Source organism: Xenopus tropicalis, chromosome 1 (assembly GCF_000004195.4).
Source record: "Xenopus tropicalis strain Nigerian chromosome 1, UCB_Xtro_10.0, whole genome shotgun sequence".
NCBI lineage: Eukaryota > Metazoa > Chordata > Amphibia > Anura > Pipidae > Xenopus > Xenopus tropicalis.
Genome location: NC_030677.2, coordinates 145350302 through 145365535, shown reverse-complemented (window position 1 = coordinate 145365535; position 15234 = coordinate 145350302). Strand labels below are relative to the sequence as shown.

The following is a 15234-nucleotide window of genomic DNA, read 5'->3' as shown; positions in this document are numbered from 1 at the left end:
TACTGTTATGTAAACAGCAGCTCACAAATTAAATAATCTCTCTTTCAAATATACCTTTTTGTTAGAATATTTCTATAGGTATTAAAAACATCACACAATATTTAAATAAAATGTACAGAATTAATGTATGTATGTATATCTTTATTTATAAAGCGCCACAAGGGTACGCATCGCTGTACAATCTCACAGAATACAAAATTACACACAGGGAGGACAAGTGATATAATAAATAAATACAATAAATAAATATATATATATATATATATATATATATATATATATATATATATATATATATATATAAGTGCCATGTGGTATGAGACACAGTAGGAAGGAGGTCCCTTGCCATTGCAAAAACCCACACTATTTATTTGTCTTTAGCTTTCCAAGATTAAAAAGTCAGTTGCTGTAGCTTCTCTCTCTCTCCTCAGCTGTCCCACAGGAATATGTCATTGTCACTCAACTTCTTTTTTTTTTTTTTTTTTTTTTTTTTTTACCATCCACACTCCGGGGGCTGGGTCATGCTAGGGACTACAGTTGACAAAAACCCTTGTATGGCTCGACAGGGCCCTGAGACAAGACACTCCCCCATGTAAGGAAGGAATCCAGGCTGGTGGCAGGGGCTGGTCTTATCAAAGCCAAATATGGCTAAGCAAATGAAGCCACCTCTTCTACAGAAAGCATTCCTAAACTAGGGAAGGGACCTAAGGCGTAAAAAAAAAACAAATCAAATGAAAAGGGGCTGGCAATGAATATATAAAGTCCCAAACACACAGTCAAGAGCTGCAGCAGTAACATACAACACCGTCCTTCCGCTCGGTCAGTCAAACTTTTCAAGACAAGCAACCATGTGTGACGATGAGGAGACCACCGCTCTTGTCTGTGACAATGGCTCTGGGCTGGTGAAAGCTGGCTTTGCAGGAGATGATGCTCCCAGGGCAGTGTTCCCATCTATTGTGGGTCGCCCACGTCACCAGGGAGTCATGGTAGGCATGGGACAGAAGGACTCCTATGTTGGGGATGAAGCCCAAAGCAAGAGGGGTATCCTCACCCTGAAGTATCCCATTGAGCATGGCATAATCACTAACTGGGACGACATGGAAAAGATCTGGCATCACACCTTCTACAATGAACTTCGTGTTGCCCCTGAAGAGCACCCTACACTGCTAACAGAAGCTCCACTTAACCCAAAAGCCAACAGAGAAAAGATGACACAGATCATGTTTGAAACCTTCAATGTGCCAGCCATGTATGTTGCAATCCAAGCCGTGCTGTCTCTCTATGCCTCTGGTCGTACCACTGGTATTGTGCTGGACTCTGGAGATGGTGTCACCCACAATGTCCCCATATATGAAGGTTATGCTTTGCCTCATGCCATCATGCGTCTGGACCTGGCAGGTCGCGACCTGACTGACTACCTCATGAAGATCCTAACTGAACGTGGGTACTCATTTGTTACAACAGCAGAAAGGGAAATTGTGCGTGACATCAAGGAAAAGTTGTGCTATGTTGCCCTGGACTTTGAAAATGAAATGGCAACAGCTGCATCATCCTCTTCCCTGGAAAAGAGTTATGAATTACCAGATGGTCAAGTTATCACCATTGGTAATGAGCGTTTCCGCTGCCCCGAGACCCTGTTCCAGCCTTCTTTCATCGGCATGGAATCTGCTGGCATTCATGAGACCACCTACAACAGCATCATGAAATGTGACATTGACATCCGCAAGGACTTGTATGCCAACAATGTTCTCTCTGGTGGTACCACAATGTACCCAGGTATTGCCGACCGTATGCAGAAGGAAATCACTGCTCTGGCTCCAAGCACCATGAAAATCAAGATCATTGCACCACCCGAACGCAAGTACTCTGTCTGGATTGGAGGCTCTATTCTTGCATCTCTCTCAACCTTCCAGCAAATGTGGATCACCAAGCAAGAATACGATGAAGCTGGACCTTCCATTGTCCACCGTAAATGCTTCTAAGCTTGTGACTGTATGGTGCAAGTTTTTCTATCAGTGCAGCAATCACAGTATAAAACAAAAATAATGTTTACCATAAGGTACAATGAAGACCTACAGAGACTAATATGTAAGTGACATCATGGAGATATAGTTTACCTCCCTAATTACATTTTAGCAATCAATTCTTCGCTTTTTCAAGCATTAATTTAAAACAAACTCTTCTGTTTTACAATCTAATTTAAAAGAGAAGAGGGTAGATATATATCAATGTTGAGATGCCTGCCGTAACCCTCCAACAGTGCATGTTTTCAGTAGCTTTGTTACTTTATAACAACTACTCGAGTGGAAAGCTTATTGAATACCTGTAGTATAAGGGGGGGGGGGGGAGTTGGTGCAACCTGCATTGTCTTTATCTAATTGCTTTTTAATAAAATATGGCTCATTCCAAAATCTTTGCAAATACCTAAATCCATGATGTAATTGGCACAAACTGCTGCTATGTTATATGTATCATTATTCACATGTACATTTATTGTGTTTTTTTTTACATCTTGATAGGTAATAACAATATGTGACATGTAGATTTAGTTTTCTATGGTCATTCAGCACTGAAATTCTGTTTACTGTGAAGGGAGAACATAATAAAATGTTTTGCAATCCTCAATTTGCCTCAACACATACTTTCTGTGCATGTTTTGTTGAATTATTAGCATACAGCATTTTGCTTTTAACAAAAAGACATTTGTGTGGCACATCAGCATAAAAATACTATGCGTTTAAGGAATTAAAAGATTTAAGGTATAATATAATTATTATATCAATGGTAAGCATTAAAATACATTATTAGAGAAGCCAGAAATAACAGTAGAATATTGGTTCACTCAATCTTTTGATGTGTTTATTTATACATTAAAAAGACTGCTACAGGTCAACACCAATAGAAATTTGTTTTGAGGTCTTTTCTGACTGGAGTGACAGGACCCTTGGAGGTACCCAATCTTCCTCACACCCTTTCACAGTTCTTATCCCAATGCAGGGTGCTGTGTCTCCTGCAACCTATATGTATTTCCCGCATCACCTTTGTTTCACTTGTCTCAACTTCATGCTTTCACGGCTCATTGCCCATTAACTATGCATCCCCCCCCCCCCCCACTACAGCTACATGATCTACAGTTACCCTACAAGTACCGCTCCCTCATAGCTCATTCCCCAGTGTTCATACAGTACAGCTTCTCCATTTGGTCCCCTGACAGATCATAATTTAGTAAAGGTATTAATCCTTATTGGAGGCAAACAATTTTATTGGGTTTAAATAATGTTTAAATGGGTTTTTAGTAGACAAAGTATGGAGATCCAAATTATGAAAACATACCTTATTCAGAAAACCCCAGGTCCAAGCATTCTGGATAACAGGTTCAATACCTATATACATAACTTTCTCCCCAGTCTCATCAATTAGCACCATACTTAAGTGCAACTTAAAGGTGACCGTATGCATATTTAGGTAGAAGCCCACAGCCCCAGTTTGTTAAAATGATTCAGTGCAGCAGTGAAATTACACCAGTGATACACAATCTGTTACTGAACTACAGGTCCCAGCAATGCCTTGGTAAGCTGCAGGAAATTATCAGCTGGATATTCATATATTGAATCTTATTGGCAGAACAAACTCATCCAAGCTGGAAGCAGAAACTTTTGTAGGTACATTTATAAATGTAAGCAGTGTTGACAAAGGCAAATATTTTAATTTACCTACAATAGTAAAAGCAAAAAAAAAGCCTGATACCTTGTGACGAATAAAGCAATACTGTCTATATATAGGAAAATAGAAGCTGAAAAAAACCTTACAGAGCTCTTTTGGTAGTCACATTTGCTCCATTTAGGCATACTGATTCCAAATGAATCACTGTGCAATTATGACCACATGCTTAGGAAAGGAAAAGCTAGCAAAGATTGTCCTAAGGATTCCATCAAGTCACTAACCCAGATAACATTTGAACCAGGAAGTGAGTGGCACAGTAGAGTTTTATCCTCTGTGTTGATGAATATTTCCATATTTTATTATTAATATATAATAATATTAATATATATATATATATATATATATATATATATATATATATATATATATATATATATATATATATAACATCAGGATATGTATAACTACAAGTTAAAAATTACAGTTTTAATGTTTATGCTAAGAACTTTGCATGTTGGCTTTCTAATATATGCAAAAGCTATACTTTTCAGGCAATTCCTATTGAATACAATGCCCAATTTAGAAAGGTTTTGGACTTTGGTTTTGAAGTTGCTTCTAGGTGTAGATAACACTACTATGTACAGACCTAATTGCGGTTTTAGAAGTGATGCCTTAAATAGGTACGGTATGGGTACTGATACACCTAAGGCCAGGGGAAAAAATAATCTACCCCAACACATTGTAAAATGCAGTTTTTCTCCTCTGCTTCAGATATTATAAATGGAAATATGAAGAGACAATCCTTCAGCTGCATATACTATAACTCCTGAACCTGTAACAGAAGTTTTTTTTTTTTCTTTTTTCCGCCCCTTTATATATTAGATCATATACCATAATATCACAATCTATAGTTCAGACTAAACCATGAGACAAATAATTTAACACATAACATTTTTGCTCTGTGTCAGCAAATTCAGGAATGTAACATGCTCTATTAATAGCTATGGAGAGGGAATCCTACTCGCAAAGCAGCGCCATAGAAACTCTGCCAGTGAGGGTTCAGAGAAGGAACAAAACCACTGCGACAACATTTTGTATACAATGCACTGTAAGAAGAATAATCTATTGTGTGTGCCTGGTATTGACCAGTGGTATTTAAAATCATGGGGGAAAAATGCATTACCAGTATAAACATTTTAGACAATTGTGCTGAAGCTGCCATAGTACTGTGCTAGGGTTCAAGACAACAGCTCTGTGACCTAACAGCAGTGTGACAAGAGAATTGAAGAAGTGACCAGAATAGGGGATTATGCATGTGAGAGTTTAATTTAATGCCTTTTTCTCAAATCTGCTGAATAAACAATATGACTTTTAAGAAGATTTTTATGCACTTCAGGCTAATGTCACATAGGGTTGATTCTGGCAAGAAAATGCTTAAATGTGCATTTCCAGACCAAGATCACCCCCATGTGAGCAGTAACAGGCAGCTGCCATTAAAGTCAATAGCAGTCTGTATTGGCAGCATCAGGCTGTAGTGCAGGCCAGGACTGGCAATCTGTGGATTCTGGCAAATGCCAGAGGGGCTGCTGTAAGATGCTACAGACAGCCACTATTTATTAGGCTGGTGGGGGGCTGTTTGTGCCTCTGTGTACCTAAAATTCCAGGGCCTAATTTGAATCCCAGTCCAGACATGCTGTAATGGCATTAGCCTTAAAGCACATTGAGTAATATACAATCTTTTCCAAAACCCATGTAAGTACAAACAGTTCAATCCACTTTTCAGCAACAACTGTATCAAACAGAACACCACCACAAATGTGAATATTTTATTATCATAACCAGGAAAAGAACAAAAAAAAAATAAAACAATCATGTATTATTCAAGGCAAGCTGGATGAACAGGAATGAATCTACCATGTCCACTAAGACAAGGTACCTTATAAAAGATTTATACTGCTTGAATAGCTTAATGTTAGTATTTCAATTAAACATGACTGCCTGTACAGCCTTGATACAGGCTCACATACACAAAGAGCTGGCAACAGCTGTACAATAGCTCACAAAAAAAAAAGCAGGAATAATCTGGGAATTCTTACTAGATTCCTAAGAGCTAAGGCTGCATTTATAAGTCATACTAAACATTATTATTTGAAAATAAGATATGAGCAATGGTCTTACACCAGACTGAAACAAAAAACACTTGTTTAGACCATCAACTGTTTCAAATATAGCATAAAATTGCACAATTCATAACCTTTAATACTGGTTTTGGTAGTACATACAAAGGATCTGTTGCCCCACAATTACTACAAATACTATATTTATTCACTTTTAATAACACTTTCAATCATAAACTGTAATCAATAATATTTAAAAAACATTTTCATTGAATATCTTTCAGATATTACATCTGGAAAAAATGCTTCAAGAATGTATCTTTTTTTTTCGGCATACAGATATTCAATCTTCATTTTAACAATATTGGTAGATAAGGGAGATATAACAAATACCTTGTACCGTTTACATTTTTTGCTCCATTGTAAAATCAAATAAATATAAATTCAAATTTCACATGTGGAAAATAAGAATTATGTGCAAATGACTTTTATGGGGCTGTATGGGCTATGCAATACCTATAGCAACCAATCAACAGGAAGCATGTATTGGTCACTTGTTTAAAATCAAACATCTTATAGGTTTTTATAGGTTACTGCTCCCTGGCAAACTAAGTGCCTTTTATTACATATGATGATTTGTTTGTGTGTGGTATAACCATGCCTACATTGAAAGAGCTCTCTGATGCCTTAGAAAGAAGTTTTAGATGCCCATAACAACATCTGGAAGATCATCTACAATTGGAGAAGATTTTCAGGCCAAGCCATCCCTGTAGGTTCCCTTTAGAGCAGAACACAAGAGCCCCAAAATTTTACCAAGGGGGCTACAGGTAGCTCTCTACCCTACTTCTGATGTCAAGGTGCACAATTTTACTTTGTGCCAGTGGAAACCTCTGCTGTCCAGAAAAAACAACAGGGCAAGACTAAAGGTTGCCGTACAATGGCCTGTGTATAGGGGCCCTCAGACGGGCCTACCCAACTGATGTCAATCAGGTAGGTTTAAAAATCCCATTCTGGCAGGAATGCATTGGTATGTTGATGAGGTCCCTGCCCCAAGGGCCTGCATCCCATCTATGTGATCTGATCTTTTGTCCCAAGGGTTGATTTCAAGGAAATCGGCCAACAGCAGGGAAAGATCCGCTCGTTTGGTGACCTAGCCAAAGAAGATCTTTCAGTATATGGCCAGCTTATCATTCGCACCTAAGCATAGATCAGGACTTCTGGACAGACAAGGCAAAGATAGAGTTTTTTGGCCACAGTACCAAGAGATGTGGATGTGTGAGAGATGCGTGTGCAACATTTCTTAGCACAGCAAAAGAAATTCTAACGGAGGAGTGGGACAAAATATCTCCCAGTACATGTCAGAGACTGGCAGAACATTATGAGAGACTATTACTTGAGGGCAATACCAGCTATTAGAGCCCAGAGTGTATTTACTTTTCCCATAAAAGGAAGTGGCATACCTGTTAATTTCTTGTTGAAATAATGATTCCATGGTCATTTTTCCTACAATCCCCAAAACCCTGGCAGGTAGCATTAAATAGGTTAGTACTGGCATGGTCCACATACTGACAAGGGAGAGTCAGAATCAGGAAGCAACACTAATAAGACTTGATTTGGGTGTACACCAAATCTACGGACCCTATTAAAATAACATCAAAATTAAGTATTGACTTGTTTTATACTCTGCTTAAAAAAATCTACAATGTAATCATTTTATGACAGAGCAAATACAAACTTTTAATATATAAAGATTAAAACAGGTGATAAAAGAATATTCACTTACTATGCAATTCATGGTGTATAACATCACCAAGGTTTGGTTCATCACCCCACCAGAAGATCCAGAGTTCCTTCCGATCAGGTTTGACCTCACGTCTCCACACACATAAAAGATTGGCCTGTAGGCAGCGGATGAAGCTTAGCAAAATGGGATCGTCTTGGGCAGGAGCAGAGATGACTGGTCCACATTCGCCAGGCCCCTGGTATCTGTAGCGACGCCATTTGATGCCAGTCAGTTCAGCCTTGGGAAGAACAAAGTTAAGGTTAATGCTGTTGTTCTGACTTTAAGAAAAGCTTCAGTGTCTAATAAAATGTGTAATAATAAATAACTTATCCAAACAGAATCTACTAAATCCTTACACACAGTCATTTATTATTGCATACTCCATAACGGCAATAGCACAAAGGGCAATCCCAGGTGCTTTGACCTATGTTTCATCAAGAATCCTATACATGTGTAATCACTGCTACGGAAATAAAAAAAAAAAAAAACAGCTAAATACTATATAATATAAATCTGAAGTAAAACTTTGATTATATCCTGATAACTCATTAACAAAAAAGGTTTTGGACAATGTTGGAAATTGTAGCCCAGTTAAAAAGCAAAGAGAAAAACAAAGCAAGAAAATCTATGGTGTTACAGAGCTCTGTTGCCACATTTCAAAATGCCAGTAATTTTTAATTTAAAAGCTGTCGGCAAAAATGGAACAGTGGAAGAGTAAGGTAAAACCTAACATCTCTGGCTGCTTCAGCTGTTTGAAAACTGCAGTTCCCAGCATATACTGCCATCCATTGGTTTACTAAGGGAATGCTGGAAGTTGTAGCAGTGGATGAAGATTTCAGAAAGCCATACTAATAAATGAAAGGTGCAAGTTTTGGATACTAGATTAGAGGAGACCTTCTCTGCATTTAAAGACCACAGAAACTAGCAAATGAGTACCAGCTCAGACACTCACTGGGGAAACCAGCAAGAATATGTTCACAAACAGATGCACAAGGCTATAGTGAACAATAATAGTGCTATAGAGTTGGATACCACCTGGCAAATTCCTGCTGGAATTTGAATCAGTCTGTGTTCCCTTTCCGTCTAGGGAACATGCAGACTGCAAAGTAAGTCATGGGGGGAATATTTTTGGCACTTTAAAACAGTGTTTTTGGCTACTTAAAAACATAGTACAGTATTTAAAAGTTTTGAAACAGCCCTTTGTATTTATCAAAATTTGTATTTTTCCTAATTAACCATTATTTTTAAAGAAAAAAAAAATGCAAAATCTTATACAGGTATGGGATTCGGTATCCAGAAACCCGTGTCCAGAAAGCTCTGAATTATGAGAAGTCCATCTCCTGTAGACTCCATTATAAGCAAATAATTCAAATGTATAAAAAATATTTTCTTTTTCTGTAATAATAAAACATTACTTTGTGCTAGATCCTAACTAAGATATACTTAATCCTTATTAGAGGCAAAGCATTTTTTTTTAGCATTTGCTAGTCACTTAAACACCAGGAAATTGATTCCCCCATGCAAACCTAAGTCATGATGAGTTTCAGAAGTAAAGAAAGTGGAATAACCAGAGAGGTTACAGTGAGCAGGGTTAAATGGAGCCAAAAAGCCCTCTGCAGAAATGAAGCCCTCTGAAAAAAGAAAGAATTCACATACTATGTACATTTAATAGCATTATATAATACATTGGCATAAAACCAAAATGGAGAGCCTCTAACCCTCTAAACCTAATCTGAAAATAATCAGAATGTTTACTTTTTAGAGTTTTGGATATAGGTCCAACATACAAGATGCATAACCTGATTAGTATTGCAAAATCTGGACCCCTGATGAATGTGGGGAAAAAAGTAATATGGCCTTTAGCATTATCTTTTACTATTTTTTCCACATCCAGACATGTTTACATTTTAAGAAAGCAAATCAAGCATTCCAGCCCCACTGTCTGCAACCTACTGTGATAACAGATCCCCAAAGGTATATGACAGTCATCTTGAGGAAGTTAGGCCAGATGATTGCTTTACAAGTTTACATGATCTTATAATGCCCAAGGACTATGAAGCCACTTAAAAAAAATATGAATACCTTATAGGGACAAACACATTTTCCACATAATCCAAAAATGATATGGATGAATAGATTATATTGCTATACACATAGCCAAATAAATGTAAGAGTAGGATTGTGATCAACGGGGTGAAGTCAGATATTTTTCATGGCCATTCCAATCACAGATCTAAACATTCCCACACCTTGTGTCTCAACCCTTTCTCCTTGTAGATTGTAAGCTCTTTTGGGCAGGGCCCTCTTCACCTCTTGTATCGGTTATTGATTGCCTTATATGTTACTCTGTATGTCTATGAAAACCACTTATTGTACAGCACTGCGGAATATGTTGGCTATTTATAAATAAATGTTAATAATAATAATGTTAATAATAATACTTGAATATTTAAGTAATTATGAGATCACAGAATGCAATCCATTATCTTGAATTTCTTAAAGACCTGGAGGGCTTTTATTCTTGAAACATGGTGAAATATTGCCCTACACACAGCTCTGGACATATATATGGCAACATTCCACAAAGGACTGAAGCTGTTTTTAACACAAAGGAAGATCTTACTCCTTAATACCTATATACAGGTATGGGACCTGTTATCCAGAATGCTCGGGACCTGGGGTTTTCCGTATAAGGGATCTTTCTGTAATTTGGATCTCCATAACTTAAGTCTGCTAAAAATCATTTCAATATTAAACCCAATAGGATTGTTTTGCCTCCAATTAGGATTAATTATATCTTAGTTGGAATCAAGTACTAGGTTCTGTTTTATTATTACAGAGAAAAAGGAAATCATTTTTAAAAATTAGAATGATTTGCTTATAATGGAGTCTATGGGAGATGGCCTTTCCGTACTTCGAACTTTCTAGATAACAGGTTTCCGGATAAGGAATCCCATACCTGTATATTAAAAATAAGCTGTACAAAATATTGAAAGCCATATATTAATATATTTATTTGGATATAGATATGTGGGGGTGACCAGACATCTACCTGGCATTTGTGGAGATTTTGTAAAAATGAAAAATTTGCTTCTTGGCATTTTTATGCAGCCAGGGAAATCTATATCTACTATTGACATTTATTGTACCTACATAGCAGATAGTTGGGTAACCCTATGCATACTGGTTATAAACCTATTTAGAAGACATATGGTAGATAAAATGCTGTAAATTGTAAGATAAGTTCTGAAATTCTATAAAAATCTCTTAAAGGACATGTCAACCCAAACAGAAAACATAATTCTAAGCAATATTGCAATATACATTCATTAAAAATGTTTTATCTGTAATCGGTATTTGAATATATTATTGCAATTAAAAGCAGTGTTTGACTTCTTTTTTCTATTCTCTGCCCTGGTGGCTCTGGCTTTTGAATCAATTTAACACATTTGGTTGATAAGTTCTTTAATTTGCAATTTGGAGAAGAATGTGTAATTTCCAAAATATATGGTTTCTATAGTTTAGTTACTGTACAAAAGCAAAACAAATGCATGGTGTTATATCTGCAGAGACTGAAAGTGTATGCACTGTTAACATTTTGGGCCTTGAACATGCCACATAGTTGGCTAATCCTACGCACCCTGGCTATCACAGAATCTCACCTTAAAGAAACAGTTCAGTGTAAAAATAAAACTGGAAAAAAAGATGCGGGGGCTGTGCAAAATAAAAAATGTTTCTAATACAGTTAATTAGCCAAAAATATAATCTATAGAGGCTGGTGTGAGGGAATGTCTAACATAATAGCCAGAACACTACTTCTTCCCTTCAACTCTCTAACCTCTTATTTAGTCAGCGACTTGAGGGGGGCCACATGTTCACTTAGATTGCTTTTGATCCTGAACACACAGGTCAGATCCAAAAGCAAACTGTTATGTCCCATATGCCCCCCCCCCCCCCCTCAAGTAAGTGATTGATTACTGACTGGTAACAGGTTAGAGAGCAGGTTCTGTCTTTGTACCAAAGAACATCTGGGAGATACAATGCTATAAAATGCGAGTTCTAAGTTGCTTTTCAGGAAATTTTCTAAAAACCACTAACTTTAGGAAGGATTTGCAGCTTTGTAATATGAAGCAGAAATAAATATTTACACATTTTAAATCCTTCAGAAATTGTAGCTTCTGGAAAATATGGTTGTCTGAATAAACTATTGTTTAAGGGATGTTTATGACACATAATGGCTCAATTACTAATATATGGTGCAGTACAAAGCGCACAACTGGGTAAAAACAGTGACCATCTTTTCACAACCTACATGAGCCAAAAAATGTTCCTCTATATTGGCACCTTGCACCAAATTTCCAACATGGTAAGCACTGTTGCAATGTAATTTCCACCTGCAAAATGTGAACAGAACTTCCACATGGGTCACTACTAACTGAGACAAAATCATGCTAAAAAAAAAAAAAAAAAAAATCAGAAATATGGAATCCAAATTAATTTTTATATATTACAATGTATATATTACTAAAAGGATGTACATATTTAATTTGTGAGGTATTATAAATCATATATATTGTTACAGAAGGGGAGTTAAACAGAATAAAGTGCATAGTTTACAGTTCTAGGCATAAAATGCCTAAAAGCTACCCAGTATTTAACACAAAGTGAGAAAATCATCTGGCATTGAATCAGTATGAAACGGACCATCATATACTCATAGCACACTAGCTTGCGCAAGAAGGTTCTCCCAAGTTATGAATGAATGAAAATGCAACTACAAATCCATGCTGAAAAATACACAAACAGTGTAAACACTGAAGGCCACACATTTAAATGAGAGTATAACAAATGCCAATGTGAAGCATCTGAGAGGCTTTAAGCACATCTACAACTTCAAAGCAATACTAAAAAACAACACTGTAATCCAGTTTCAGTATAAAATATACTCATCAGATTACAGACATATTATTGTTGCAGATTTGAATTCAGTCAAACTGCTAGCTCTGAGGTATTATCACACACAGAGAATATTCTGTGTACAAAATGAACTTTTCATTCATATTTTGAAAAACTATTTAAAGGGAAATGCAAACTAAATTAAAATACTTTAGATGTATAGATGAGGCTAATAAAACAAACTTTGTTTTTTGTCAATCTTTTTAATTGTTGTGGCTTCTACATTAGTTGCATTCCAATTCCGCCTCTAAATTAAATACAATTCAAACGAATGTATCTATTATCCAGAGTAAGTGTCCTCCGCAACTAGAAAGAAGGCTCATTATGAGGCATCCTTTGTAATTCTTCTTTAGCTTTATATTCAAGACTTTCCCTATCCATCTTAGATACTGACATTCTATGTTTTGTTTGTTACCAGGGTCAGTGACCCTAAAATAAAATAGAAAAATTTAAATGTCAAACTGGGATGTTGCAGGAAAAAAATTCAATTTAAAATCACAACATATTAAAAAATTGCCCGATTTAAAACTCTAAGTTGATGTGAGCTTTACCTAAAAGAACAAAAATAAAAAAAAAGCATAAAAAAAATCAAAATGCATATCCTAATTAAAAAAAAGCATAGTTTACATTTATCTTCCATGACCATATAAAGGCATGATGCTGAAGGCCAACTATTTTTATATAGGTGATATTTAATATATATTTTAAAACAGGGAGTAGATTATTTTTTATAATATACACGTATAGAATCCTTTATCCAGAATGTTCAGGACTTGGGGTAATCTGGATAAGGGGTCTTTCTTTAATTAGGATCCCTTTACCTCAAGTCTACTAAAAATATTATTTAAATATTAAACCCAGTAGGACTGTTTTGCTTCCAATAAGGCTTAATTCTTTAACTCAATTAGGATCCAATACACGGTACTGTTTTATTAATACAGAGAAACAGAGAAAATTTAAATTATTTGATTAAAATGGAGTCTATGGGAGATGGCCTTCATGTAATTTGTAACCTTGTGGATAACGAGTTTCCAGACAATGGATTCCACACCTGTATAAGCTTCAGTAAATCATGTGACAATTTTCTAAACACCAATTATTAATAGGGACATAACAAAGCAAATGTTTAGAAAGATATATTTTACAGGATATTCATGGCTCTTTTGTATTACATAAACATAGTTGGAGCTTCCTAAACACTATAACAAATATAATATGCAAAAACACACTACAACACACATTCTAGCTCATGATCCTTCTTTACATGAAGGCTGGCGCAAGGCAGACTCCTGCAACTAAACTAAACAAGTACCCATGCAATGCAGATCATGGGCAGGTAATGAGAAATGGGTTGAAAGCTGATTTTGTTGTACTTCTTCCTGGATACAGAAAAGCATTCAGTTCTAGTTCCTACGCCTCCCTTCTTCTAGTTCACCTCCCTTCCATAAACCACATATCTCTTCTATGTTTCTGGCTGGACCCAGGCAGGATTTTTAAATACCAGTGTGCTAGTACCATAGACAGATTTACCATTATTTGAGTTTTTATAGCTTAAGAGTTCTTTCTATGACTACTAAACTAACAAATGAAAAAAGCAGAAATATTTTATTTCTAAAAAAAAAAAACACAGCTAAAGAAAAAAAAAAACCTCAGACACCAGAATGCATTCAATACCCTGAAGTAAAAAGACTGCAAAAATATTGCCTTGAACAGCTCCCACTGACTTCTACACGACCTTGTATTTTTACATTCATGTTTTGACACATAATAAATGGAGAAAATTTTGTTTTTCTGCAAAAGATAATGTTTAAGCAAAAAAAAAAAAAAAAAACAGAATCTGGAAAAATACACGAACATAAGTAAACGTCCCCCTAAGTTTTCGATGACTGATGCAGTGCCCTGTGTTTACTGGCAAAACAAATGGGTAATAGATTAAACTGAACCAACACAGAAATGGTTATCTTGTACCCTTGTTTGGGTATATATATGATAAATCTTACAACTGACTTGCTATAATAAACTGATGTTTGTGTTTTAGTGACATTATAATTGTCACAACATGCTTTACAGTATAAAAGCAAGTAGCATTCTTTTAAACCAAATGTTTTGATAAAACAGTTACGTATCTGGCACATATTCCTATAAGCGTAATGCAGTGGTCCCCCAACCAGTGGCTCGCGAGCAACATGTTGCTCCCCAACCCCTTTGATGTTGCTCCCAGTGGCCTCAAAGCAGGTCTTCATTCTTGAATTTCTTTTTTGGAGGCATAAAGACCATGTGTACTACCAGAGTCTCCTGTAGCCTGCCAGTCTATACAGGGCTACAAAATAACCAATAACAGACTTTTTTGGTCACCCCCAGGAACTTTTTTTATATTTAAATGTTGCTCATGGGTTAAAAGGGTTGGGGACCCCTGGCGTAATGTAACAATTGTACTTTAAAATACAATGTTTTTAGTATCTAAATACTAAAACACAAAGCAGTATAATAAAAGAAAAAATTAATGACATGAAGCAAGCTATTTTAATACATTTCTAATCCCTAACCCTTGTCACTTGTGCTCCTATAAACTCCAGGCTCTCTTTAGTAATGTCCAACCAACCCAGCAGCCTATCAATGGAGAGGTAAGAAGATAACTGCTCTAGTTAAAGGATTCATCTACCTGAACAGATAGAGGCCCATTCATTAAAGCATGATGACCACGATTTGAAAAAA

The 15234-nt window shown here is 36.2% G+C and overlaps 2 protein-coding genes across 3 annotated transcripts in view; one reads left to right on the top strand and one right to left on the bottom strand.

Moving 5' to 3' along the window:
• med13l (mediator complex subunit 13-like) overlaps nt 1-15234 on the bottom strand; it is an 81119-nt gene that overhangs the window by 58083 nt on the left and 7802 nt on the right. For both annotated transcript variants that reach the window (XM_002939191.5, XM_004910624.4), the window contains exon 2: nt 7564-7801. In XM_002939191.5, the coding sequence (XP_002939237.3) occupies nt 7564-7801 (238 nt within the window). The remainder of the gene's footprint in view (nt 1-7563; nt 7802-15234) is intronic.
• On the top strand, nt 809-2625 carry MGC75582 (MGC75582, possible similarity to act2). The gene has a single exon (NM_204024.1). It carries the CDS (start codon nt 849-851, stop codon nt 1980-1982), a length of 1134 nt encoding a protein of 377 aa, NP_989355.1. The 5' UTR covers nt 809-848; the 3' UTR covers nt 1983-2625.

Coding starts and splice junctions, on each gene's coding strand:
- MGC75582 (NM_204024.1), top strand. CDS start 849: ATGTGTGACGATGAGGAGACCACCGCTCTTGTCTGTGACAATGGCTCT.